The sequence below is a fragment of the Telmatherina bonti genome (assembly GCF_933228915.1).
Source record: "Telmatherina bonti genome assembly, chromosome: 23".
Taxonomy (NCBI): Eukaryota; Metazoa; Chordata; class Actinopteri; order Atheriniformes; family Telmatherinidae; genus Telmatherina; species Telmatherina bonti.
In genome coordinates, this window is record NC_136632.1 from 4,964,779 (window position 1) to 4,990,391 (window position 25,613).

The following is a 25,613-nucleotide window of genomic DNA, read 5'->3' on the forward strand; positions in this document are numbered from 1 at the left end:
ACTTTAGTCCATAAACACCCGTTTAAGGTTAAAATAGTTTATTCCTGCTCGTGACGTCTCTGAATTAAATATGCATCGCATTTAATGGTGGAATGAAAAAAATCAATCATCGCCTACACCCATTCCTCTCTATCAAACATTAGCCAATCACATTTCACTTAAAAACACGGCTGACCAATAGCAATCCCCGTTCTTGGTCCGCTCGTAACTAAGGGCAGAGTAACAAATTTCTACGCGACAGCGTCCACAAGAAGAGCTCTGCGTCTCATGAGGTTTTTTTCCTTAGCAACCGTGGATCAACATGAGTTATTACAGCATAAGGTGAGGAAAAATTAACATTTCTCGCTTGAGATGTCTCAGATTTTGCCGACTGTTGTGAGGGAAACGGAGTCGTGCAGTTATTATTTAGTTTGGGAAAACTTAACAACTTTTATTAAAGCAGCGCTGCTTCCATTAGAGGCAGCTAGCGTTAGCTTCTAACGCTAACAAGGTAGCTGTAACAAATTACAGCTGACATTTAAAGTCAAGTTATGGCTAATTAATGCCAGAGTTTGGTTTAATTTTATAGGTATTTTACTCACGGAATGACAGTCTTACCAATCTGTGAAATATAGCAACAGAAAATCGCTCCAGACATCACAGAGGAGCAAAATGGTAGAAAAGAGAAAATAGAAACAACAATGTGAAGCGATGGTTTTATATTAATCTTGAGATTTGATAGAAGTGAGTATCCGTCATGTTAGTCTGTTAGGATGGGTTAATAAGTTACGAGTAAGCTCATCATATGTTAGACATTAGCGATCATCCATGCATACTTGACATTTTTACCTAAATCTTCTCTAAAGTACTTTTTTCTCTTAGCAAAAGCATCCATTTTCTTTAGCCTGAACTTATCTCCTTCGTAATGTGAATATTGTTTTTGTTATGGTGTATGAAAAGAAAAACACAATATTTAAAAGCGTAATGCAGATTTGTATGTAATATTTACAATGTCCACGCCGATCTGGATCATTTATACAAGCAGAAACAGCTTCCAGAAAGATCTCACCAGCTTACATCTGAATATGAAAAGAGACCAAGGAAGAAAAATCTGTGGGTGACATGTCTGAGCGTGCCCTCATTTTCCTCTTTTCTGTTCTTTTTGTGTGTGTGAGAGAGAAAACATCATGAAATCTGGTGTTCATCGTGGCATACCCATGGGGGAAAACTGTCAAATAAATTATAAACTATGCTAGAAAGTCTGTAAATGCAAGACATGGGTCTTTTTCAGTTAATCTCAGCATAACCTAGTTTTTTTTTTTTTGTTTGTTTGTTTGTATTTACTTTTAACCCTGTAATTGTAAAATGTGCTGAACAGATACTGGTATTTGCTGTGCACGGTGGAAGCTTTTGTACACAAATCCAATATTGGAGCAGTGAGCTTTAATTTTTTCATGCAGATAAAGATCGAAGTAGCCACCACCCTTTCCTGTTTCACTGCCAGTCCGATTATTTGATTTGAATCCATTTGTGAAAAAGATCCGTCACCTTACTGTAAGGTACGGACATCCAGTGGTAAATCTTTTTTTAACCTTACAGTGTACACTCGGCGGCATGGTTATCAGGACCACATTGCTAGTACCGGGTTAGATCCCCCTTTTTTTTCACAACTTCTTTGATTTTCTAGTTTTGTTGTCATAGATTCAACAAGGTGTTGGAAACATTTCTCAGAGATTTTACTTCAGATTGACATGAAACATGAAACAGTTGCTGCATATCACGAGGAGAATCTCCCGTTCCACCTCATCCCAAAGCTGCTCTGCTGGATGTAGATCTGGTGACTGTGGAGGCCATTGGAGGACAGTGAACTCATCGTCATGGTGGAGATGAAGTGAGCTTTGTGACATGGTGCATCATCCTGCTGGAAGTTTCCATCAGAAGATGCTACACTGTGCTCAGAAAGGGATGGACATGGTCATGGAAAGGAGACCCCGTTGATCCTGACGGCAGGATGGATCCATGTTGTCATGATGTTTCCAGCAGATTCTGATCCTACCATGTGAATGTGGAGCTGAACTGGAGACTCATCAGACCAGGAACGTTTCTCCATCTTCTATTGTCCAGTTCTGGTGAGTCTGTGTGAATTGTAGCCTCAGTTTCCTGTTCTTGCTGACAGGAGGGAACCCGGTTTCAGGCTGGACGGGTTGTGTGTTTAGAGATGATGTTCTGTTGTCGTTGGTTTGGAGCTATTGATTGCTCTTCTGTCACCTCCAACGAGTCTGTCTCCAACGAGACCATTCTCTGTAAACCTTAGAGATGGTTGTGTGTGATCATGTCTACATGCATTAAGTTGCTGCCATGTGTTGTGCTGATTAGATATTTGTGATAAGAAATTGAACAGGTGTTGTTAATAAAGTTGGCATTGACCATAGATTAAATACAAAACTGTACATTTAAATGTAGTAAAGAATAGATCACTATCAGAGAAGTTAGAGCCATTTTCATTCAAGTTTTAAATGTCCTTAGTCTGATTTGGCTACTTTATCCAGGTGTATATTGCTAAATTATCTTAAATTTCTATATTTCTACTGATGTCTGTTTTGGTTTTTGACTCCTAAGACAGAAAATGACTTGGCACAGTGATGATTGTTTCTGTTTCCCTCCAGATGTTTGCAGTTTTGGGAACATTCTTGATATTGTGTCAGTTTGGTGTTGTGAACAATGGCAGCAGACATATTTCTGATCAGCACACCAGCTCTGTAGGCTCTCTCACTTAGACGCATTATCAGAATAAATGGCATAACTTTGTTATTTGTTCCTTTTTTAAATTAATAAAGCACTTTTTACCATCAGCGTTAAACCTCAAATCTTGAACATCTACTGCTTGTCCTGATAACTGGCGACCAGTGAGTCACTTGGCAGCTTTTGGCAGCTTCAGATCCCAGCGTGTGTGTGTGTGTGTGTGTCAAGACCACACATTTAAGCAACAACAGTTTTCATAACAGCTTTTCCAGTATTATGTTGCATATCCTGCTTACAGTGAGAACGAGAAGCTGATCGACATGTGTGGCGTTTTCTTTCACTGAGGGTTAGTCCAGTACTGTTATTGAAACACTGTGATGAAATAGGATGTATGAATAAATGTAAAGAGCATTTGTTTTAGCCTGCAAGCCTCATCTGCTTGGCATGTGAAGATAGCCATCCCAGGGGTCTGTTGTAGTGTTTTGCTGAACCTCCTGCTTATTGGGTCCATATGACAGTGAAATAAACAAATCTTTAGACATGGTGTTTTTGCAGGCTGCCTATTAGACAGTGGTTTATTTCACCAACTGGAAGCACAGCTTGTGGTCGACTGGTTTTTCGTGGAAAGTCATGTTTAGGAGTTTTGAGAACCATTTCTGGTATTTCTTATCACACTTAGCCCTTGTTGAGTGCTACGATGTTGCTGAGCATCCATGATGAATCAGGCAGTCCTCTCAGAAAGCTTACATTTCTTCACTGTTGTCTAAACAAAGCAAAGTGACACCGTATGAGAGCAGTAACGGGAGTGTGTTGCTTCGGGTCCCTTTGGGAAACAGTATTATTATAGCAGCTCTTACAGTTTATTTCCATCATTTGTTTTTGAGCTCAGTAATTACTCCCACTGGTGACCGATTCCCCTGCTATTCATCCACTCACTTGTACGCCATTTTACAGCTGTCTCTCTGGACAAACATGTACAACACGTTCCTCGTTTTCTTTAGCATTTTTCCTCTGTAACTCTGGTAAATAGCCACAGAAAAAGCCTCTTGTATCCTAGCAACTAGATTAACCGTGTCTTCGTTTTTTTACCTAGAAAAATCTATAGGTTTGATGGATTTTTATTGACCTTTTTAAAACAGCATGTGCTGTTCTGTATTTTGTGACATTTTAGTAATATTAGCTGGTTTTTAATATTTAAGAGGGAGATTTTGACTATTTAAAGACAAAAAAGATTCCCTGTGTTGCTTACAACAGAGATTGTAGACTGGATGTGCTTCTGTGGTTTGATGTGTCGTCTGCTCTTCTGAGTCAAAGGAAATGAGCTGCAACTAATGGCAGAAAGTTACTGGAAGGTAGTTGGGAAGTGCTCATTTCCCTTATTCTATCCAGTGTCACAGCTAGACTTTTATATGTGGGGGAGGGTGGGAGGTGGGGAAAACTTTATCAGACATGTCTTCTGTTAAAAAAGGAAATTATTGCGTTCCTTTAACACACACTTGGATACATTACTGCAATAATTATGGTTGCATTGGGTCCCCAACTCAGATTGATGGCTCATTAACAGACGTGTGAAGAATTTGAGAATAAGTTGGTGTGGAACTGCCTCATTTGAATCAGGTGTGTTGTAGCAGCAAAACAGTGAAACCTGTAGGATGGTAGTCCTCAAAGACCTGAGCTGGTGGCCCCTGCTTTACAGAGACATGAGTGATAAAATGCCTCTCCGCATCACTAAGTGGAAATATTTGCAGCAGTTTCTAAAACGTTTGTGGGAAGTGCAACTTGGTTGTTTGGGGTGCAGTATGTGGAGCTTCATATGGCATGTAGCTGGGGGTAAGTCTTGGTTTTACTGTCTGGGGAGGGTGGTAGACTTGATCGTTGTGTGGATCGCTTCATGTTGGAAACCGAGCTGTTGACTGAGACCTGGGTCTGTCTCCGCCTGACACGTCTCCTTCCCTTTTAACCCATCCATCCATCCATCCATCCATCTTCTGCCGCTTATCCGGAGTCGGGTCGCGGGGGCAGCAGCCTAAGCAGGGAAGCCCAGACTTCCCTCTCCCCAGCCACATTTGCCAACTCTGCGGGGGGGATCCCGAGGCGTTCCCAGGCTAGCCGAGAGATATAATCCCTCCAGCGTGTCCTGGGTCTTCCCCGGGGTCTCCTTCCAGAGGGACGTGCCTGGAACACCTCACCAGGGAGGTCCAGGAGGCATCCTGACCAGATGCCCGAGCCACCTCAACTGGTTCCTCTCGATGCAGAGGAGCAGCGGCTCTACTCTGAGCCCCTCCCGGATGACCGAGCTCCTCACCCTATCTCTAAGGGTGAGCCCGGCCACCCTGCGGAGGAAACCCATTTCAGCTGCCTGTATACGAGATCTCGTTCTTTCAGTCACGACCCACAGCTCATGACCATAGGTGAGGGTAGGAACGTAGATCGACTGGTAAATCGAGAGCTTCGCCTTCTGGCTCAGCTCCTTCTTCACCACGACAGACTGGCGCAGAGTCCGCATTACTGCAGACTCCGCACCGATCCGTCTGTCGATCTCACGCTCCATCCTTCCCTCACTCGTGAACAAGACCCCGAGATATTTAAACTCCTCCACTTGAGGCAGGACCTCACTCCCGACCCGGAGAGGGCAATCCACCCTATTCCGGCTTAGGACCATGGTCTCAGATTTGGAGGTGCTGATTCTCATCCCAGCCGCTTCACACTCGGCCGCGAATCGCTCAAGCGAGAGCTGGAGATCACGACCAGATGAAGCCAACAGGACCACGTCATCCGCAAAAAGCAGGGACCCAATCCTGAGGCCACCAAGTCGGATCCCCTCAACACCTCGGCTGCGCCTAGAAATTCTGTCCATATAAGTTATGAACAGAATCGGTGATAAAGGGCAGCCTTGGCGGAGTCCAACCCTCACCGGAAACGAATCCGACTTACTACTGGCAATGCGGACCAAGCTCTGACACCTGTCGTACAGGGACCGGACAGCCCTTACAAGGGGGTCCGGTACCCCATACTCCCGGAGTACCCCCCACAGGAGCCCCCGGGGGACACGGTCGAATGCCTTCTCCAGGTCCACAAAGCACATGTAGACTGGTTGGGCAAACTCCCATGCCCCCTCCAGGACCCCAAAGAGGGTATAGAGCTGGTCCACTGTTCCGCGACCAGGACGAAAACCACACTGCTCCTCCTCAATCCGGGATTCAACTATCCGGCAGACCCTCCTCTCCAGGACCCCTGAATAGACCTTACCAGGGAGGCTGAGGAGTGTGATTCCCCTGTAATTGGAACACACCCTCCGGTCCCCCTTCTTAAAAAGGGGGACCACCACCCCAGTCTGCCAATCCAGCGGTACTGCCCCTGATGTCCACGCAATGCTGCAGAGGCGTGTCAGCCAGGACAGCCCCACAGCATCCAGAGCCTTAAGGAACTCCGGGCGGATCTCATCCACCCCCGGGGCCTTGCCGCCAAGGAGCTTTTTGACCACCTCAGCGACTTCAGCCCCAGAGATAGGAGAGTCCACCCCTGAGTCCACCAGCTCTGCTTCCTCATCGGAAGACGTGTTGGTAGGATTGAGGAGGTCTTCGAAGTATTCCTTCCACCGACCCACTACGTCCCGAGTTGAGGTCAGCAGCTCCCCATCTCCACTGTACACAGTATTGATGGAGCACTGCTTCCCCCTCCTGAGCCGCCGGATGGTGGACCAGAATCTCCTCGAAGCCATCCGGAAGTCTTTCTCCATGGCCTCGCCGAACTCCTCCCATGCCCGAGTTTTTGCCTCGGCAACAGCCGAAGCCGCATGCCGCTTAGCCCGCCGGTACCCATCAGCTGCCTCCGTAGTCCCACAGGCCAAGAAGGCCCGATAGGACTCCTTCTTCAGCTTGACGGCATCCCTCACTGTTGGTGTCCACCAACGAGTCCTGGGATTACCGCCACGACAGGCACCAACGACCTTACAGCCACAGCTCCGGCCGGCCGCCTCAGCAATAGAGGCACGGAACACAGCCCATTCGGACTCAATGTCCCCCGCCTCACTCGGGACATGGTTGAAGCTCTGCTGAAGGTGGGAGTTGAAGCTCGCTCTGACGGGGGACTCAGCCAGGTGTTCCCAGCAGACCCTCACAACACGTTTGGGCCTGCCAGATCTGACCGGCCTCCTCCCCCACCACCTGAGCCAACTCACCACCAGGTGGTGATCAGTTGACAGCTCCGTCCCCCTCTTCACCCGAGTGTCCAAGGCATGTGGCCGCAGGTCCGACGATATGACTACAAAATCGATCATCGAACTGCGGCCCAGGGAATCCTGATGCCAGGTGTACATATGGACACTCTTATGTTGGAACATGGTGTTTGTTATGGACAATCCATGACGAGCACAGAAGTCCAATAACAAAACACCATTTGGGTTCAGAGGAGGGGGACCATGCCTCCCAATCACTCCCCTCCAGGTCTCACTGTCATTGCCCACGTGAGCATTGAAGTCCTCCAGCAGAACAATGGAGTCCCCAGAAGGAGCACCCTCCAGCACTCCCTCCAAGGACTCCAGAAAGGGTGGGTACTCTGAACTGCTGTTCGGTGCATAAGCACAGACAACAGTCAGGACCCGTCCCCCCACCCGGAGGCGGAGGGAAACTACCCTTTCATCCACCGGGGTAAACCCCAACGTGCAGGCACCAAGCTGGGGGCTGATGAGAATGCCCACACCTGCTCGGCGCCTCCCACCATGAGCAACTCCAGAGTGGAAGAAAGTCCAGCCCCTCTCGAGGGTACTGGTTCCAGAGCCCAAGCCATGCGTCGAGGTGAGTCCAACTATATCTAGCCGGAACCGCTCAACCTCGCGCACAAGCTCAGGCTCCTTCCCCACCAGAGAGGTGACGTTCCACGTCCCTAGAGCCAGCTTCTGCAGCCGGGGATCGGACCGCCAGGGTCCCCGCCCCTTGCTGCCGCCCAGCTCACACTGCACCCGACCCCTACGGCTCCTCCCGCAGATGGTGAGCCCACGGGAGGTGGGGCCCATGTAACCCTTTCGGGCTGACCCGATAAAGCCAAACGTATCATATTTATTACATACAGTTTCTGAGACATTTCGCATCACTTTGAATCGTGAGAATCACAATTTAAATCGAATCGGGATGAAAACTTATCGTCCAGCCCTACTGGTCTCCTGCCCCCTGGTGGACACCAGGAAGCAGAAGCTTACACTACAGTCATTTTGACAGATCATATGGTAATAAATGGTGAAAATACCAAAAAATTATTAAACTTTTTTCAGATTTTGTTGAAGAGCCTAATAAAGACATCAAATAGAAAAATGGACTTTTCTGCCCAGTGGTTCTAAGGTTGGGCTTTAAGGGGCTTAAAACATTAGCACAGCTAGATCGCTTCATGCTAACATCAGTAACATTAGTAGAAATGGCAGTATTTAAAAGTTTTTTTTTGTAAAATTGACTTTAAACTGGTGGAGCGATACTGGTGATCTATGGAGGTCTGAAAAGACTTTGTTTTTGTCTTCAGGTCACCTGTCAGTCCCCTGCCGTGTCCAGTCATGTTGTAGAGGTGGTCAGGGTGGCTTCACCCCGATGTCATCATGTAACAGAACATTTATAAATAGTTCCAAACATGTTCCAATATTTACATGTTTACATGTGGTTGCATGTCTGACAGGGAGCAGGTAGAAGTGTACATTTATATGTCCCTGTAACATTACTAAAACCCATCAGCTGCGATCAAACAAACAAACAATATTTCTGGCTTTAAAGCCTCTCACTACCTTCAACTGCTGCTCTTCAAATTCACACGTACCACTATTTATTTATTTGTCCTGTTTGGAAGTAAATTATTTCTTGCTCTGAATATTATTTATGTTCCTTTAAATGGATTTAAATCTGGAAATTTTACACCTCATATTTTAACAGTACTTCATTCTTCTGACATTTATATCCTGCTTTATTTATCAGTCTAAAACTCTTTTCTGCTTTGTATTATATTGTCTGTATATTACATAAGTGTGTGTGTGTGTGTGTGTGTGTGTTTTCCATTCCTTCAAGGCTGAAATAACATACAATATATGTAACACACAGATAATTCAGATTCAGGTGAAAACACGCCCCAACAACCAATCTGATGAGTCTCCAGAACATCACACTGAGGAATTTCATTAGATGAGCTATTTTCTATTTTTACATTATCAATGATTCATTTGACTTTTTTAAAGCAACTCTGATATTTTAGAGAACAAATTTAAGCCACAGAAAAGAACAATTTCATGACCAGTCTACGTTCACAAGGGGATTGTTGCTCTCTGAAATTGGTTGACCTTCATAGGACATTTCCCCTTCTCCCTCGGCATTCAGCACCGTCACTTTCATACCTGTTTCCTCGTACGTTGCTTCAAGTGTGAAGTCATGGCAACTGCACAAGCCTCACAACCTCAGCCTACCTCAGCGCAGAGTAGCTGTTACTCCCATGGGTGGGACAGCTGCATAGCTACTCTATCGCAGTGGCATTTCGCAGAGATCTTCTGCTCTTTCCGTCGGGCTGCATGGAAACTTTGACCACAAGTACATGAAGGTTTTTGTGATGCCGTAGGACGTACGGGGAGTAGCATTCCTGCATTCTGCACCCATGGACAGTGTAAAGTCTGAGGCATCTCAGCCTGTCTACAGTCGCTGGTCATACAGGTAGCTGCACATACAGACACACACACATGTTCTGCTAAAATCTTTCTTTTCTAAAATCTTTTCTTTTGTTTGTTTGTTCGTTTGTTTAAAGTGTTATTTTGTGCCATTTTATCTACATGCAGACACTTCAGAATAGGCTTCAGTTAAAGCATGATTATAATCAATCCATTTTATTTATCTTTGTAAAGAACACAGATAACGGTGTCTGTTGGCAGAACTGGGATCAGCATTACCGTTCTTCCAGTCATGGCAGGATGACTGACCTGCAGTCAAACTGTGCCTCTTGCTCATGTTTCTGCCACCATGTTGTTACTTATTCAGAACATCAGGCTGTGACTGTGTTTGCTGTAACCAGAGTGTTTTTTTTCTTTTCTTTGTGTGTGTGTGTATGTGTGTGTGTGTGTTGTCAGCTGCTCAACTGGAACACCCACGTCACTAAAGATGTTCTTACACATGCTTTTTCAACCCTTTGCTGACATAGCTAAAGGGATTTTTCCTGTAAATACATTGTCTTAGCATTCAGCCTGTCACTGTGCAGCTTTGTCATTTCTATCGCCGTGACTTATGTTTATCGTTTTTGGATGTTTAGACTAGTTGCACAGCTGGGACAAAACAAAAATGTGCATTCTAAGTTAATTTCTTTCCTAAAATGTTCATAAATGCTTATGAAAGCATGATTAAAAAAAAAAAATCACATCCTTTTTTGTGGAGTGGAGAGAGTTAAAACATCATTTCAGGAAGCTAGACAAGAGAGAGGGTTATTATTTATTTACTTAACACCACAGCGCCAAATGATGACCTCAGTGTGGTTTCGACTTGTCATTTTTCATACAGGAAAGAGTCTGTTGAGAGTTTGGTTTCATTAGAGAGAAAAAGTTATGCAGCAGGGAGTGTTATGTATAGTTAGAGTTATGATAAGATCCACATGAGTCAAGCTGACAGCTGTAAAACATCTAAAAATGTTGTATTTTTGTGTAATTGTCCTCATCCAGGTGCCCTATGGAATTTATGGAGTAATTGATCTTTCTTTGGATTAATTTACTAATCATAGGCAACATATTAACTTCATTAAGACTTCATTATTTGGATTGAGCTGAAAGATAAATTACTGTGTAGACAAACGAAGGGGAAAAAAAGAGTTTATTAAAATGATTCAGAAAAGTTCAAAGTAGACTGATGAGTCTTCATAAAGACAAAGTCACTGTGTGGACGCAGCTTTACCGGGTTTAATAGAGAAGCCATCAGGACCATCAGCGTTGAGTTGCACGTGGTATAGAGGTGATAAAGTGCAGAAGTAACGTCGATATTTGTAAAGGTGCTATTAGTTTAATTAATTAATTTAATTGTCATATTAGATACAGGCCCTGTGATGGACTGATGAGCTGTCCAGGGTGTACCCTGCCTTTCACCCAAAGCCAGCTGGGACAGGCTCCAGCTTCCCCGCGACCCTTCATTGGACTAAGCGGTTAGGAGAATGATTGTATTAGATGCAGGCTATATGCTGGCTTTTATGCTGTTTAATGTCAAAGCTGGGTTTAAAAAAATCACTTGATATGGAATCAGTTCAGAATTATTGAATCTAATATTGATTCATAAAACTTTAAAAAATATATTTATATATATTTTTTTATTCTAGTGACAACGGTGACCCGACTTGCCTGACTTACTGATGTTCAGTGATAACTGACAGGTTGCTTTGTCGTCATCATGACTTTGTTTCTGGACAGCTGATGATAAATATTCTAAATATAAAGCTGGAAAGTGTCGGAAACTTCATAGGTTAGCAGGATAAAGGATTTAGCATTATCTCGGCTTCTTTCTGAGAAAATGCTGAATTTTTAAGATATATTTATTCACCACTGGGTTAAATTCCCTGGTCAACTAGTTAGCACCTTATCAACTCACATTTGCAGGTAATGCTAATGTAGCTCCTGCCATGTTAAACATACACCCAAACAGGAAATGACATCACATTTTGCATTAGTTCTCCAGAATAAATCCTCTAATGGACTTGCAAAGCAAACAACAATATTTCAGATATCTTGTTTTAGAAGCATGTAGACTCATTGTATTGTTACAGTAATCTACTCCCACATTTCTGATTTTTATAGTCATAAAAACAGGCTGAGTGAGTGCTTTTATAAAAGTAGTCATTGTTGTACATAAATATCTGTGGATGAATTGATAAAATAGACTGGAATTTATTCAGGAAATTAGTGGTGGCCTGATTAAACCTGATGAGCATGTGGTTGCTGCTCTGACCTGTCAGCAGTTCAGGAATATTTGGAAGTTTACTCCGAAAATATTAAAAGATTTCATAAAAATTGATAAGTTGACTCATTAGTTTTCCTTTTAAGTTAAAGCTTTGAGTCATTTGATAGTCACGGCGTTATCTTTTTAAATATAGAGTGTTTAAAGGAAAGGCTTTTCAGGAAAGACGAGTGTATTTCATGTGAAGTGTGTGATCCTTTTCATCCCACAGGCTTGTTTTGTAGCTGATGTAAAAAGATGGATGGAGGGGCAGCAGCTTGGTGGGTTTGTTGCAGCATCTTTGCAGAGGTACTTGTGTGCTTGTCTGCAAATAGCATGTGTACCATCCTGCATTGTGGCTTCAAGTGCTGCTCAGAAATGATGGTCAGATTATTCATAATATCACATTTCAGCCAACATTTGCAAGTGGACACAGTATTGTGCACACGTGATCTTCATCCGTCACTCTGCCAGGGGATCTTTGCAGCATCATGGCAAAGGCCTCCAGTTACATGACTGGAGGCTTTTAATCAATGCTGGTGAAGGTGACACAGCCATAATCTCCATGGTAACCTCAGGATAACACAGAGACAACGGTGACGTGTCCTTCTCTTGTCACCCAAGCTGTGATGGACTAATGAAACATTGATCACTCACAGCTGTTATGAGGCTTCACGTAACTACGTTTGTGTGTGTGTGTGTGTGTGTGTGTGTGTGTGTGTGTGTGTGTTTTCTCATGCTACATGACATTTTCTCAGCCTCTTTAATTTAAAATAATTTAAAACTCTAAAGGAAGTTGTGTTCAGATTTGATGTCTTCTGCTGGCGTGTCTCTACAGGATCGTGTTGCTTTTATCCGACAGTTGTCCATTTAAAGGTCGAGCCTGTTTATAAACTGGTTGGAATAAAGAAATCAGTAAACATTGACATGTTATAAAGTTCCATATTTGCCATTATTTACCTTTCCTTATGTCCTGTTTTTCTCGTTGTCTGTCTCATCTGAAGACCCTCCAGCTCGGCCAGCTTCTCCTCCAACTCGACATCAAGGTACAACAACACACACAACACATGAAGGGCTCACTTAACTGGAAATATTTATCACAAGTCATTTTTTTTATTATCTAAATGACTAAATACTGAGATGATCATCTCATCTTGTGGATTTAGATCTAGTCTGACTGTATTCATATTCATTTTGATGCTAATATTTAATAGTTATCATAAAGTACCACAGTAATGACCTGCTAATAGCTTGTCCCAGAGCCTTCAGGTAGATTATTCCCCACCGACTGGAGCAACTTTTTTATATGCTTAACTCACAAGTCATTTTCCTCTCGCCTGCTGCCCTCTCAGTCTTCAGCACCTGTTGTTAAGGTGCCATAATGGCCTCTCAGGGGACCCCTCTGCTTGCCAGTACCAGCAGTAACGGCTACTTAATGGAGGATTCATTAGTGGTGATACGAAACTGACAGAAGGTGGCGATATCGTCTGGCTACAGATGATGATGATGATGATGGTGATGGTTTAATACTCCAACAGGCCTTGCAAAGCAGTTTAGTTCAGAAACTAACCTGCAGAGTCTGTTCTGCAGCTGCAGGAAGGATATGATGGGAATGGGATCCAATCCATCTGTCATACTCATCGTAGCTGCCGTCAGAAGCAACTGTCATAAATTCAGGTTATTATTTTCACATTTGGTTAAACATTGTAACAAGTCCAAGTAGTCGTTCAGAAAATGTTCAATAATTATTATTATTTATTTCTTCTTTCTTTCAGTAAATCCATGTAAAAGTATGTTGCTTATTTGGATAAAAATGTATAAAAGAAAGGGGGAACCATTTTCTTTATGTTCGGCTGGTCCACATTGTTGCTCAGGGGATATAGTTAATGTATGCGCTCTAAGAGCCACACGAGGCGTTGTACATGCAACGTCTGCAAGAGACAACTTACATGGATGTGCCAAGGTGTCCTTTATTCTAATAAGAAGCCGCGGATATCTTTATTCCCTTAAAGTTAATGAAGTTCATTGTTAATTGGTTCATTATGTAAATTTCATGTAACTGTAACGCCAATTAAGCCTTTAATTTGATATATTTCTGTAAAGTTTATCCTTTCCTATGTCTCGTGAATTTGCATTTGATGTATGTAACTCCACTGTTTTGCTCTAAGTTCGCTTGAGTTTGGCATTTCTTTTCTTAGTTCTGACGGCATATTTGGGGCAATTAAGGATCTTCCAAGTCAAGTAGAAGACACTGTCCGTCAATAAATGTCTGTGAAAATCCAAGAATAATTTTGAGCTTGATTAAACTTTAAGGGAGTAACACTCATCATCCCCCCCCTCTAGAGTCACCTGGTATTTAAAGATTTACTCAACAGGAAGTGATGACAGAGAAAGTCTGCGACCTGAACAGGACATCCCTGACTTGTGTTTGTACCTGGTCGTGTTGGCGAGGAGAGCTTGTGGATTTCTCTGAGTCAGATCTGACGGGGGGACGTCTGCTGTTGTCCTGCTGTCCTCTCACTGTAACGAAGCAGCACAGAGCCGCTCCTTCAGATAACGTTCTTTCAGGCTAAACAATGCTTGTTTTCCTCCCTCTTCCTACTAAACCTGTTGTCACAGATCACATCAGTTTTTCATGGTGTGGGTTTGAGTTTTACTCGCTGCAGAGTCGCTGGCTTCACTTGTATTCTACAGATATGAACTGTTTAACCCTTTCATGCATTGTGGCCGTATACTGGACACTATTTACTACCTTTTTTTTTCCACATATCCATGAATAAGGAGGGTATTTTTTGTAAATAAACCACTTCAGTGGATGTTAGTGAGTCATCAATATGTTTCCACTCACCGGAGAATAAATAAATATATGATATAAATGAACATAATGTTATTACACAAGTTTGCCTTTGTCATAAATAGGAAAAGAAAATGATACAGTAATATTTTATAGAAAATTAACATAATATAATTATGATTAAATTTTTTTTTTTTTAAAGTATAGAATACAATAAAATAATTAAATTAATTAATCCTTAGCGTTAAATAACTAAATAATTTAAATAAATTCTAAATATCATGACTAAACAAAAAAAAAAGTATGATTGCATATGTCTGTAGAGGTAAAATACTGGATTTAATAAAATGTTGCATTCTTTTTATTGAATCATGCAAGCAAGGGTTAATGTGGCAGCATGTAACAACAGTGATGGTGGAAAAAATGAAAATAATTATAAAATAGTTTCTTTTGTTTTCTAATCACATGGCTAAAATAAGGAGACGGTATGTACTTGCCGTGGTCCACATATATGGCAACTAGGATTATATGTACATGTACGTATTTATTAGCATTATGTTTAACATTAGCATTATGTTGAGTTAAATATCATTTTAAAGAAGAAAAGAAAAAGATGAACTGAAATCAGGTTTGGATTCGATCTGAAAAACTGTGAGATTTAACTTTTTGACGGTGTCACCCAGTCCAGATGGAACTTCTATGTAACCCCTTACTGGTGTGACTGGTGTGGAAACCTGAAACCAGTGCTCATGTCTGCATGATGCTGTCTGTTGTGCTTCTGCAGCGGCGTTGAGGATGACGGTGCCAGCCTTATGCAGCAGAAGCTGGAGAAACAGGTAGGAAATGAAGCTGTTTTCTACTTTTGCTGCGCTCTGAAAGAGTTTTGGTGCATCTGGACCAGCTCGTGTTTCTGACGTCGCTCCTCGTCCTGATGCCAGCCTTTTCCACCGACATGTCCTCCTTCTGTCGCACATTTCCTCCGTGTTTGTGCTTCTCTCCTGAGCCGCTGTCAGGCTCTTTGTCCTGAACCTTTAGAGCTTTGCTTTAAGCTGCTCTCCACTATCTCACACATTAGGCAGAGGGAAAGCAGGGGGAGTTCAGAGGGAGTGGGGGGGTGGAGTGTGAGGCGCCTGACTTGTTTCAGTCCTCTCTGGAAAGCCATGTATTCCTAACTCACGAGGACAAACATCTTCTGTTCTGTTATGAAGCAGCATGTAAACCACACACAGCTGATGTCTTTCCTCGTCTCCTCAGTTTCCCCGACTGTGTCTCACTCGGAGCACACCTCCCTGCCTTTTCCCTTCCTCCCTCACTCTCTCCCCTTATCGCTCCCCTGTTCCAGCGTTAATGACTGCTCATTCAGTTAGCAACGGTGACTGCACATACGCACAAACACACTGTGGTGCTTGGTATTTGGCCTGCAGGAGCACATAATGCCGAGGAGGCCGGTAGTTCATTGATGGGGCGTAGAGAGGTGTCCAGCCAGAGCGCCGGCGATTCGAGGAGTTTGTGTCTTCATCTAACCTTCGTACAGATGGGATCAGTGTTAAATGTTGGCCAGACTTGTTCTTTACTGTAATGGATCGGGTTTGTACCCTTTACTTCTTCCTCTTGTACACATGAATAGTTTTATCTATGTGTGAATAAGAGCTTGTTTCAGTGCTAACAGTATGAGGTCCTTCTGTCAATAGGACATGACCAGTATTCTCTCACTGTAGCCTGTAAGGAATTTTTTTATGTTGTTTTAGTAACCATAAAAAAAACTGATCTGTGGAAATTAAAGTCAGCTCTAATCTGTAAACCAAGCTTCACTTCTTCAGTGTTTCGGTTAAAACAGGAAAGACTGTGAACGCCTCAGTGAAGTCACATCCTGGTGTGTAAATGCCAAGTTCTCAGCCTCAACTGGACTAAAATAGCTCTCCGGACGGTAAACTTTTGTTCTCTTCTACATTTACTCTACCGTTATTTTACCGTTCAAACCTCCCACCAGCTGAGGCTTGAACCAGTGACCTTGCTGTGAGGCTGCAGTGCCAACCACAGCAGCCCATATACTCCTTAATTCCTCAGGAACGGTAGCGGGAAGCTCTGTGGGGTGAAACATGATGGATAGTTTACCTTTCAGGTGATTTACAGAAGATTTCCAAGCATTTATATCCCAAGAGGTTTAGAGTCCAGTTGGAGTCTCTAAATCCACAGGAAGCTGTCCATAATAGCCATAAATAATTGAATAATTAAATGTGTATATGTAAATGTAAATAATGTTATAAATAATTATATTTTATTAAATAATAATGATAAAATAATAAATAATTATTTATCACATTTTAATAAAAGTCCATCGCTATTACTGGTATGTTGCTAAATCCTCTATTATCACCTGTAAATTATAAATATTTCTCTTCCTGTCAACTTTTCGATCAAGTTTAACCCTCATCTGTTAATAATCTGACAATTCAGGCTAAAAACATCCTGTCCTCATGCTGACAGGGATTAGAAAGCTTTATATGAAAAACTGCGAAAGAGGGACTATTTTCTCATTATTGTCAATGTAAGAGATTTTTTTTCTGACAGTTAAAAAAAATAAAAATCACATAAATGCGGTTTTTACATGATCTTTACAGCAGTGTTTGCCACGGTGAAGGGAAAAACTTTTTAAAAAGATGTCCTGGAAGTTTCTTAGCGTTAGCATAATGACTGGGGAGTTATGAAAGCTTTTCTGGCTGCTTTCTGGTCTCTTCCAGCTCACTGAGCAGCATCACTTAACAGGACTTGTTGTGCATTTGGTACACTAATTAACATGCTTGCATAATCCATCGGCTGCTCTGACCACATTCGGACGGAGGAGGGGAGTCCGTGCTTGCAACATGGCTGCAGTGAATTTTCTGGAACACAATGCATCAAACCACTAAACTTTATTCAGGCCTGTTCTGTGAATTCTTCAGTTAACCGCTGATCACGTTTTGGTGCATTCTCCAGCCTGACCAAACCCTTATGGATGGACAGCGTTGGTTATTCTTCAGAGTGGAATTGTTTTCTTTACTTTAGACATTTAATGTGATACTTTTCCTCTCTATTTGATACTCAATAATGGCATTGATGATGTGTTGAATAAAGCTTTTTTTTTGGGGGGGGGTCAATAGACCCTGCCTATTGCCCAATGATTACTGACATAGGTTCCAGCTTCTGCGACCCATCATTGGACTAAGCAGTTCAGAAAATAGATGTATGGGTCGGTCAATAGACCTCTTACTTTATTCTGTGTTGACGTGGATCTCAGTGACTTGCACTGTTTTGTTTGAGGCAGGGATCCTCAATCCTGGTCCTCGAGGACCGGTGTCCTGCAGGTTTTCCAAGTGTCCCCTCTGCACCACACCTGATTCAAATCAACATGTATTCAGCAGACATGTGCAGTCTGTCTGCGTCTGGTGTGTTCCAGCAGGAAAACTTGGAAAACCTGCAGGACACCGGTCCCCATGGACCAGGGGTGGGGATCCCTGGTTTGAGGTATCAGTGTGTATCAGGCGTGTTTATCAGGGTAACTTTATGTTCAAGTGCAAGTACCAGATGTATTTTTGTGCAATTTTATCCATATATTCCTCATTCCAAGATGAAATAAACAATTTGACATCAGTTTAAAGATCCACTACAGAACTTTAGCCATGTTCCCGCCATGCGCCCCCTATCAACGGCTAATTCAGCATCCATCATGCATCCTTCCTGACCTGCTGGTTCTCTCCAACCTTTCTTTGCCAAACATGTCGCGTGTTCAAACAACCAGTTCTCTTTTTTTACTGTAAAGCGAAATGTTACGCAGCGTCCAGGATGTAAAAGTCGTATAGTGTCAGTTTCTCAGCCTAGAAATGCACATGATGGATGCCACTGTCATCGAACAAGCGTGAAATGTGATGTTTTAAAATCAGAAAGTTACGTAATGTTTCTTTAAGTGGACAGTTCCACAACTTTATTTAGAAATAGCTGTCAAAGATTACGGGATAGTTTACTTTCCATTACGGCCTCCACTTGCTCAACACCTAGAAGGTAGAGTCGAAGAAGGGTCAGGGTGATCAGCGGGTTTTCTTTGTGTGCTAACACTGACGGTTCAGCGTGATACATCTTTTATAGTCATAAAAAAAAACAACACATTTTTAGTTGTCTAATTTCATCCTGGGTTAAAATAGAATCTTTTATTCATTCATATGAACAAAATTATTATGGAACAAGGATTCATTTGAACACGAGAAAACACTCGGAGAGCGCAAACCTCCGCCAAGGCCTTTAAAACATTCCTGGATCCAAACGGGGGATCCGGATCACCTCTAAAATGAAATCAGCTCTTCCTTTTCACATTTCCAACAACTCCTGAAAATTTTATGAAAATCCATCCATAACTTTTTAAGTTATCTTGAACACAAACAGATAAACACTGGTAAAAACATAACCGCCTTGGCGGAGGTAATTAATGAGACTGATTTCATTGGATTGTAATTGAATCACAGTAAATAGGATCTTCCTGTCCTTAAAAGTGCTTAAAATTAATCCATCCATCTTCTGCCGCTTATCCGGGGTCGGGTCGCGGGGGCAGCAGCCTAAGCAGGGAAGCCCAGACTTCCCTCTCTTCAGCCACATTTGCCAACTCTGCGGGGGGGATCCCGAGGCGTTCCCAGGCCAGCCGAGAGATATAATCCCTCCAGCGTGTCCTGGGTCTTCCCCGGGGTCTCCTCCCGGAGGGACGTGCCTGGAACACCTCACCAGGGAGGTCCAGGAGGCATCCTGACCAGATGCCCGAGCCACCTCAACTGGTTCCTCTCGATGCGGAGGAGCAGCGGCTCTACTCTGAGCCCCTCCCGGATGACCGAGCTCCTCACCCTATCTCTAAGGGAGAGCCCGGCCACCCTGCGGAGGAAACTCATTACAGCCACCTGTGTACGAGATCTCCTTCTTTCGGTCACGACCCACAGCTCATGACCATAGGCGAGGGTAGGAACGTAGATCGACTGGGAAATCGAGAGCTTTGCCTTTAAATATGTTGAGACAAGTTACTGTTGTCTTTTTCTATCCGTTTGTCTTGTATCTTATCACATGCTGCTGTCACAGATAGATTCCTACCCTGGTCCTAACTTCTTCTCCTATATCCAATGTACCTATTTAGTCCAACTCTTCATTTCTGATACCAGGAAAGGGGGAAAAAAAAAAGACAAAATCGTTTCATGTAACTAAGAGATCAATCAATGACGTCTTGGTTCCTCCTCGTATAACCTCCACTACAATGCAAATTTCATTCCTGAAGACACTTTGAGATAAATCCAAGTTATAGACATGTGGACGCGTCCACTTACAGGCTTGTAACGCTGCAAGTGGTGATGCGGTTCGATGATGTCATCAGTCGTGGGCCAATAAGACATCTAGTTTAACATTCAGGTCATCTCAGAAATGCAGAAGCCACAGGATTCATTGTGAAATGTGCCCAGCAGACAAAAACATCAAACTGAACTGAAGAGTTTCATGTATGATATGTGCATGTTGGTGTAAAAAAAAAAAAAAAAAAAAAGTAAAAGCCGATACTGATCATTTCTGATATTAGCTTTCAGTGTCAGTATGTGTAGGTCGATGATCTCTCATTGTACCACTGGTGTGAAGTGGTTTTCTATAGAAGCCGTGTGTTTATGCACATTGTATAAAAGTCCACGCTGCCGGGTGTTTTCAGAGAGCTCTGCTGGAACAGAAGCAACGGAGGAAACGTCAGGAGCCGCTCATGGTGCAGCCCAACACAGAGGCTCGGCCCCGGCGATCCAGGATGCGGCGCGGTGAAGAGCAGGCCCCGCTGGTGGAGTCCCAGCTCAGCGTTGCCAGCGATGTCATCATGGACGGTTGGAAACTCGGCTCTTTTATTTCATTATACTCAAGTCATGATTAAGTCATTAAAGTCTCAGACGTGTTATAAAGTACGCCACGGGCAGGTTTTCATCATCTTTAGTTCTGGTTGGACAAGAAAGACCAAAGGGGGAGAAAGTCTCACCCAGCACCAGCTTAACAACTAAACCACTGAAAAGGGTTATTCTGAGATCAACATGGTGCTATTTGCTGCCACTGCTGCACAGTTTCATGCCAGAAATACAACAAAGTACAACATTTACCCAGTTCAGGCGGTTTTTCCCACTCCTGTGTATTTTTAGTAAATCCTGTCTAAGTATGTTACATAAATATAAATCTATACAGCCATGGCATCATTATTTCAGCTTGACTTTTTCAGTACACAAAAAATATAAAACGTGTATTATTTTTACTGACACTGTCAAGTAGTGCTTTACTTCAGGCCTTAATGCCTAGCAACACACTGCTTCTAGTACCTTTTTCAAATGTATTTTTATTTATTTACTGTTAATTGTGTATTCATTGTTTATAATTCATATCTTATTTATTTTTTAATATTTAGAATTTAATTGCACTTTTTTCTATTCCAATATTAGTTTTTTTACATTTACTGTTTGATTTATTATTGTTATCATTATTATTATTATTATTGTTATTATTATTATCATTAATAACACAACAGGGTCATGATAATTATCTTATTTTATGTTTTTTTGTATATAGAATTTAATTGCACTTTTTTCTATTCCAATATTTAGGGTTTTGTTTGTTTTTTTTAAAATTTATTTTGTGTTTTTTAAAAAAAAATATTATTATCATTATTAATATTATTATTATTATTATTATTACAAGAGGGTGATGATGATGACGGCCTTTATCTGGTTCTCAGCAGGTGATTTTGAGATGCTAAATAAAGGAAAAGCCACCTTAACATGTTGTGTACTGAGCCGTGCACGTATCCGAGTCGGAAAATATTAAAGTCTCTTTGATTTATTGATGTGAATAAAGCTGTGAAGAACATTAAAGTTTTATCAAGGCAACAGTGTTTAATATCTAGAAAAGGTTTATAAGATGCCCTGAAGAAGCTCACATAGAAAGGAGAACCAGTGAGACGTTTTCAGAGAGTGAAGCAGCAGTTTCTCCGTGAGGAGCTCATGGTTGATAGGCGTATAAAGTCGTAACTAATAACTTCTCCTGCTCTAGGTATTGATGGCCCAGCAGCTTTCCTGAGCTCAGAAACTCCTGATCTGGGAATGAAAATCCAGATCCTGTCAGTGAGCCAGACCCAACCTCAGTCTCCCAAGTCTCAGTGCCAGCCCCAGCCTCAGTGTAAGCCCCAGTCCCAGCCTCAGTGTAAGCCCCAGTCCCAGCCCCAGTCCCAGTCCCAGTCCCAGCCCCAGTCCCAGTCCCAGTCCCAGCCCCAGCCCCAGTCCCAGCCCCAGTCCCAGCCCCAGTCCCAGTCCCAGTCCCAGTCCCAGTCCCAGTCCCAGTCCCAGCCACCTGCTGCTGAAGAGGCAGAGAGAGACGGAGACACCGAGACCCTGTTGGAACCTAAGACAGATATCCATGAGATGCTTCAGAAACAAGGTGAGTCCTTCAGAGATGACCACTGCAGGCAGACTGAAGAAACGAGCAGATGTTTGTTTTAACATCTTCTGAACCATTTGGACTGAAGATGCCGTTGGTATCGACCCGGCTTTGTCGACCACCCGTCATTTCTCTGTATTCAGTCTCAGAGCAAGCAGACAGGTTAGGGACAGGTTTTCTGAAGGACTTTGAACGTTTCCAGAGGAAACCTTTATAAATTACCCGAGCGGTTTGTGTACCTGACTAAGTTTAAAAAGGCTTCAACTTGAGTGACGAACCAGAGTTGTTGAGTCGTTTTCACTCTTAAGTCAGCAAATGAGTGTGAGTCAGCACAGTGTGTGTGTCCCAAACAGTCTGAGGAAGCTTTGACAGTAAACTACAAAAGAAGGAGCTCAGGTTAAAAAATAAACAGCAAAGACCTGACACGGAGCATCTGGACCTTTAGCTCATCCATGTTAAGAAGCCGTTCATAAGCAGGAAACAGGGAAAGAAGCCACATGACACCAGAACTGGACTTAAAATCGGTAGCAGTAGGTTGCAGTTCGATGTTTTTTTATATTAATGAAGTGCAATCTGACATTTATGGCTCAAATCCTCATGAAAAGTGTCTAAATTGTGATTGTTTTTGCTATTTCATAGGATGCTCCTACAGAATCTATAACTTATAGAAGAGCAAAGTCTTCCCCTGGCCGGGGTGAGGCAGAGTTTATACTCTCCTGCCTTCTCATGGTGTTTCTGATGGGAATGTGGGATCTATCCCTGGATTCTCCTGACTCTGACCATTCCTAGAGCCATCCAACGTCAGCGTTGGCCCAGATATTTACCCGTGCAACACCTCTCAGGCTCAGTTTCCTGCCTTCTACTTTTACACAGTCCCATGTGGAGGAGGAGCGGACGTGATGTCTGTCCTCTCATACTTTTCTCATTCGTAGGACTACTCTGCTGATTCCTGGATGAACTGGGCTGCAGTTTTCACTGACAGTAATGTCCTCACTTCTGCAGTAAGCTCAGGCCTCAGGCTTCTCTTGCTCTGAGGATTCAGTCCGTTCCAGGGAGATAAACTTGTTTCAGACAGGAGGCAGAAACCAGATCCAGTAAATCACAAGTTAAAAGATTGCAACTTCACCTGCACGGCGTTGCAGATGTTTCCATCACTGGCTTCTTCGTGGCTCTGTAGCTGCAGCACAGAGCCACGTTCTGGCTGATGAATTGAATTATTACTGAAGAGGCAGATGTGTTCATCCTGCCAGCAGCACTTTGCTTCTGCACGAGTGCACGCCTCTGGAACGTCATCTGGCTGCCCTCTCGTGTCTATGACCATCTGTAAGAATGAAAAGATGGTTATGTAATTACGTATTTTGGTAGAAATCAACCTCTAGAAGCATAAAATGCTCCAAACTCAAACCTTTTTCCCTGTTTCTTGTGTTGAACAACTGAAATCTGTTCAGTGATTATAAGAAGACTGCAGCACCGTGTGTGAAGCTGCTGCCACACAGCAGCAGCTTCAGCCTGAACCACAGAAACCTCTCCCCATGACTGAAGCTTTCATCTCTCCCGTCAGGTCTGTGTGGGAGTATGAACTTTGATGAAGCCAGGGAGCACGAGGAAGACGTGGAGGAAGAGCGGACATGTTCTCTGTCCTCCCAGACAGACACCACCAGGCCTGCCTCGGCCGCCAGCAGCAAGGACGTCCCGGTGAGCTGCTCAGCAACCCTGCACCTCTTCTCCACACACAAAACCTAAAAGTCTGAACAAAAACAAGCGGATTGTCTGTGTTCGCCTCAGGAGGCGGTCGTCCCTGGATCGCCCACCGCCGAGAACGTCCTTGTAGACGTCGCCAACCTGGAGGAGTTTGTGCTGCGTCCAGCTCCCCAAGGCGTCACCATTAAATGTCGCATCACCCGGGACAAGAAGGGCATGGACCGCGGCCTCTATCCCACCTACTTCATGCACATGGAGCGAGAAGACGGCAAGAAGGTGAGCCGGCTGATCTGGTTGGTTTCAGTCTAAACTTTAGTTCTAAACGCTGCGCTGCTTCTGTTGCTTTCAGCTGTTTCTGCTGGCGGGGAGAAAGAGAAAGAAGAGTAAAACATCCAACTACCTTATTTCAGTGGATGCTACTGATCTGTCCCGAGAGGGGGAGAGCTTCATAGGCAAGCTGAGGTAAAGCCGTTCCTTTTCAGGCCGTATCTGTCACTCACATGTACACCCAAGCTTCAGCACCGCTTCATGCAGAAAGCGCTGAGTCAGCTTTAAGCTGGGTAAAAGATGTGTGTTTTTAGGACACAATGTCCGATCTGCTCCCAGTTTAAACAGCAGGTCAGGAAAGCTGCTCACGTTTAAACATGTAGAAACAGCTGTTAGTAACAGCTGTATGACCACATCTGGAGGCAGATTTAAAGAGAATGGAGAGTCACGCTTCAGTCTGCTGCTGTTCTATCAGGTCCAACCTCATGGGCACCAAATTCACAGTGTATGACAGCGGCACCAACCCCTGCAAAAACCCTGGGACGCTACTGGAGGAGAGCAACACACGGCAGGAGCTGGCTGCCGTCTGCTACGTGAGAAAAGGCCTGAAATCATGGACATGGTCAGGGTTTTCCTCTGTTTGCTCCATGCTGTAAGATTGTCCCACTCTGTGTCTTTCTGCAGGAAACCAACGTGCTGGGGTTCAAAGGACCCCGTAAGATGACTGTAATCATCCCCAGCATGAACATGAGCTTTGAAAGAGTTCCTGTAAGGCCTCAAAACGTGAGTTTATCAGCAAATCATCAGAAGACGTAGAAATACGCAGCCGAGGCTCTGAAAGCTGAACCTGGACGTGTGTGTTGCAGGAGCAGGAAAGCCTCCTGAGCAGGTGGCAGAATCACTCCCTGGACAACCTGATCGAGTTGCACAACAAGGCCCCGGTGTGGAACGACGACACCCAGTCTTACGTGTTAAACTTCCACGGCCGTGTAACGCAAGCGTCAGTGAAAAACTTCCAAATAGTTCACGACAACGACCGTAAGTACCTCCCTCTCCGGTTTTCCTGCTTAGTTTTCTTACTTTTCCCACCATGAGTCATGTTCACCCCACTGAGAGCTGACGCCGTGTTTCCCCGCCGTGCAGCCGACTACATCGTCATGCAGTTCGGCAGAGTGGCTGAAGACGTCTTCACGCTGGACTACAACTACCCCATGTGTGCTCTCCAGGCCTTCGCCATCGGCCTGTCCAGCTTTGACAGCAAGCTGGCCTGCGAGTAGAAGCTGCTGCACCGCTGAACAAACCTTTTATCTGCTCGTGCAGTTTCAGAGGCGCTGACTGATCGTGTTTACCTGCTCGAGCGCAGATGATGAGGAATTACACACAAAAGTCTCGTTTTAAAGGGAAAAGTCCAACTTTTGGTTCTTATTGAGGCAGAATTTTAAAAAGGAAAAACATCTAATGTCATATTTATGACTTTATTTGCAGGAATGTGATGTGTGTTGAACTAGTTGCCGTTTGTTTTATTTGGCTGAAAGCGTGAAGCAGTCAGGATGGCCTTTCCTGTGGCGCCCCCTGCAGGCCAAACACCCGAACAGAAAGGTCATCATGTGTGGCTTTGTTTGGTTTTTGTAACTCGTTTACATCTTTACTCACAAAAAACTGCAGTCGTTCGTGCTGTTGTGTCTTTTTCCTGGAAGCTGAATTTTTAAGGGTTTTTTCTTGTGACTGTGATTTTATTTTTGTTT

At 43.6% G+C, this 25,613-nt stretch overlaps 1 protein-coding gene across 1 annotated transcript; it reads left to right on the forward strand.

Annotated features, from left to right (window-relative positions):
- Positions 1-295: 295 nt before the first annotated feature.
- Positions 296-25,570, forward strand: tulp3 (TUB like protein 3). Its single transcript, XM_079262819.1, has 12 exons — positions 296-321; positions 12,653-12,694; positions 15,227-15,278; positions 20,147-20,309; positions 21,517-21,900; positions 23,462-23,595; positions 23,686-23,877; positions 23,951-24,063; positions 24,344-24,461; positions 24,553-24,651; positions 24,735-24,906; positions 25,012-25,570. Exons 1-12 carry the CDS (start codon positions 302-304, stop codon positions 25,143-25,145), a joined length of 1,623 nt encoding a protein of 540 aa, XP_079118945.1. The 5' UTR covers positions 296-301; the 3' UTR covers positions 25,146-25,570.
- The last annotated feature ends 43 nt before the right edge of the window (positions 25,571-25,613 follow it).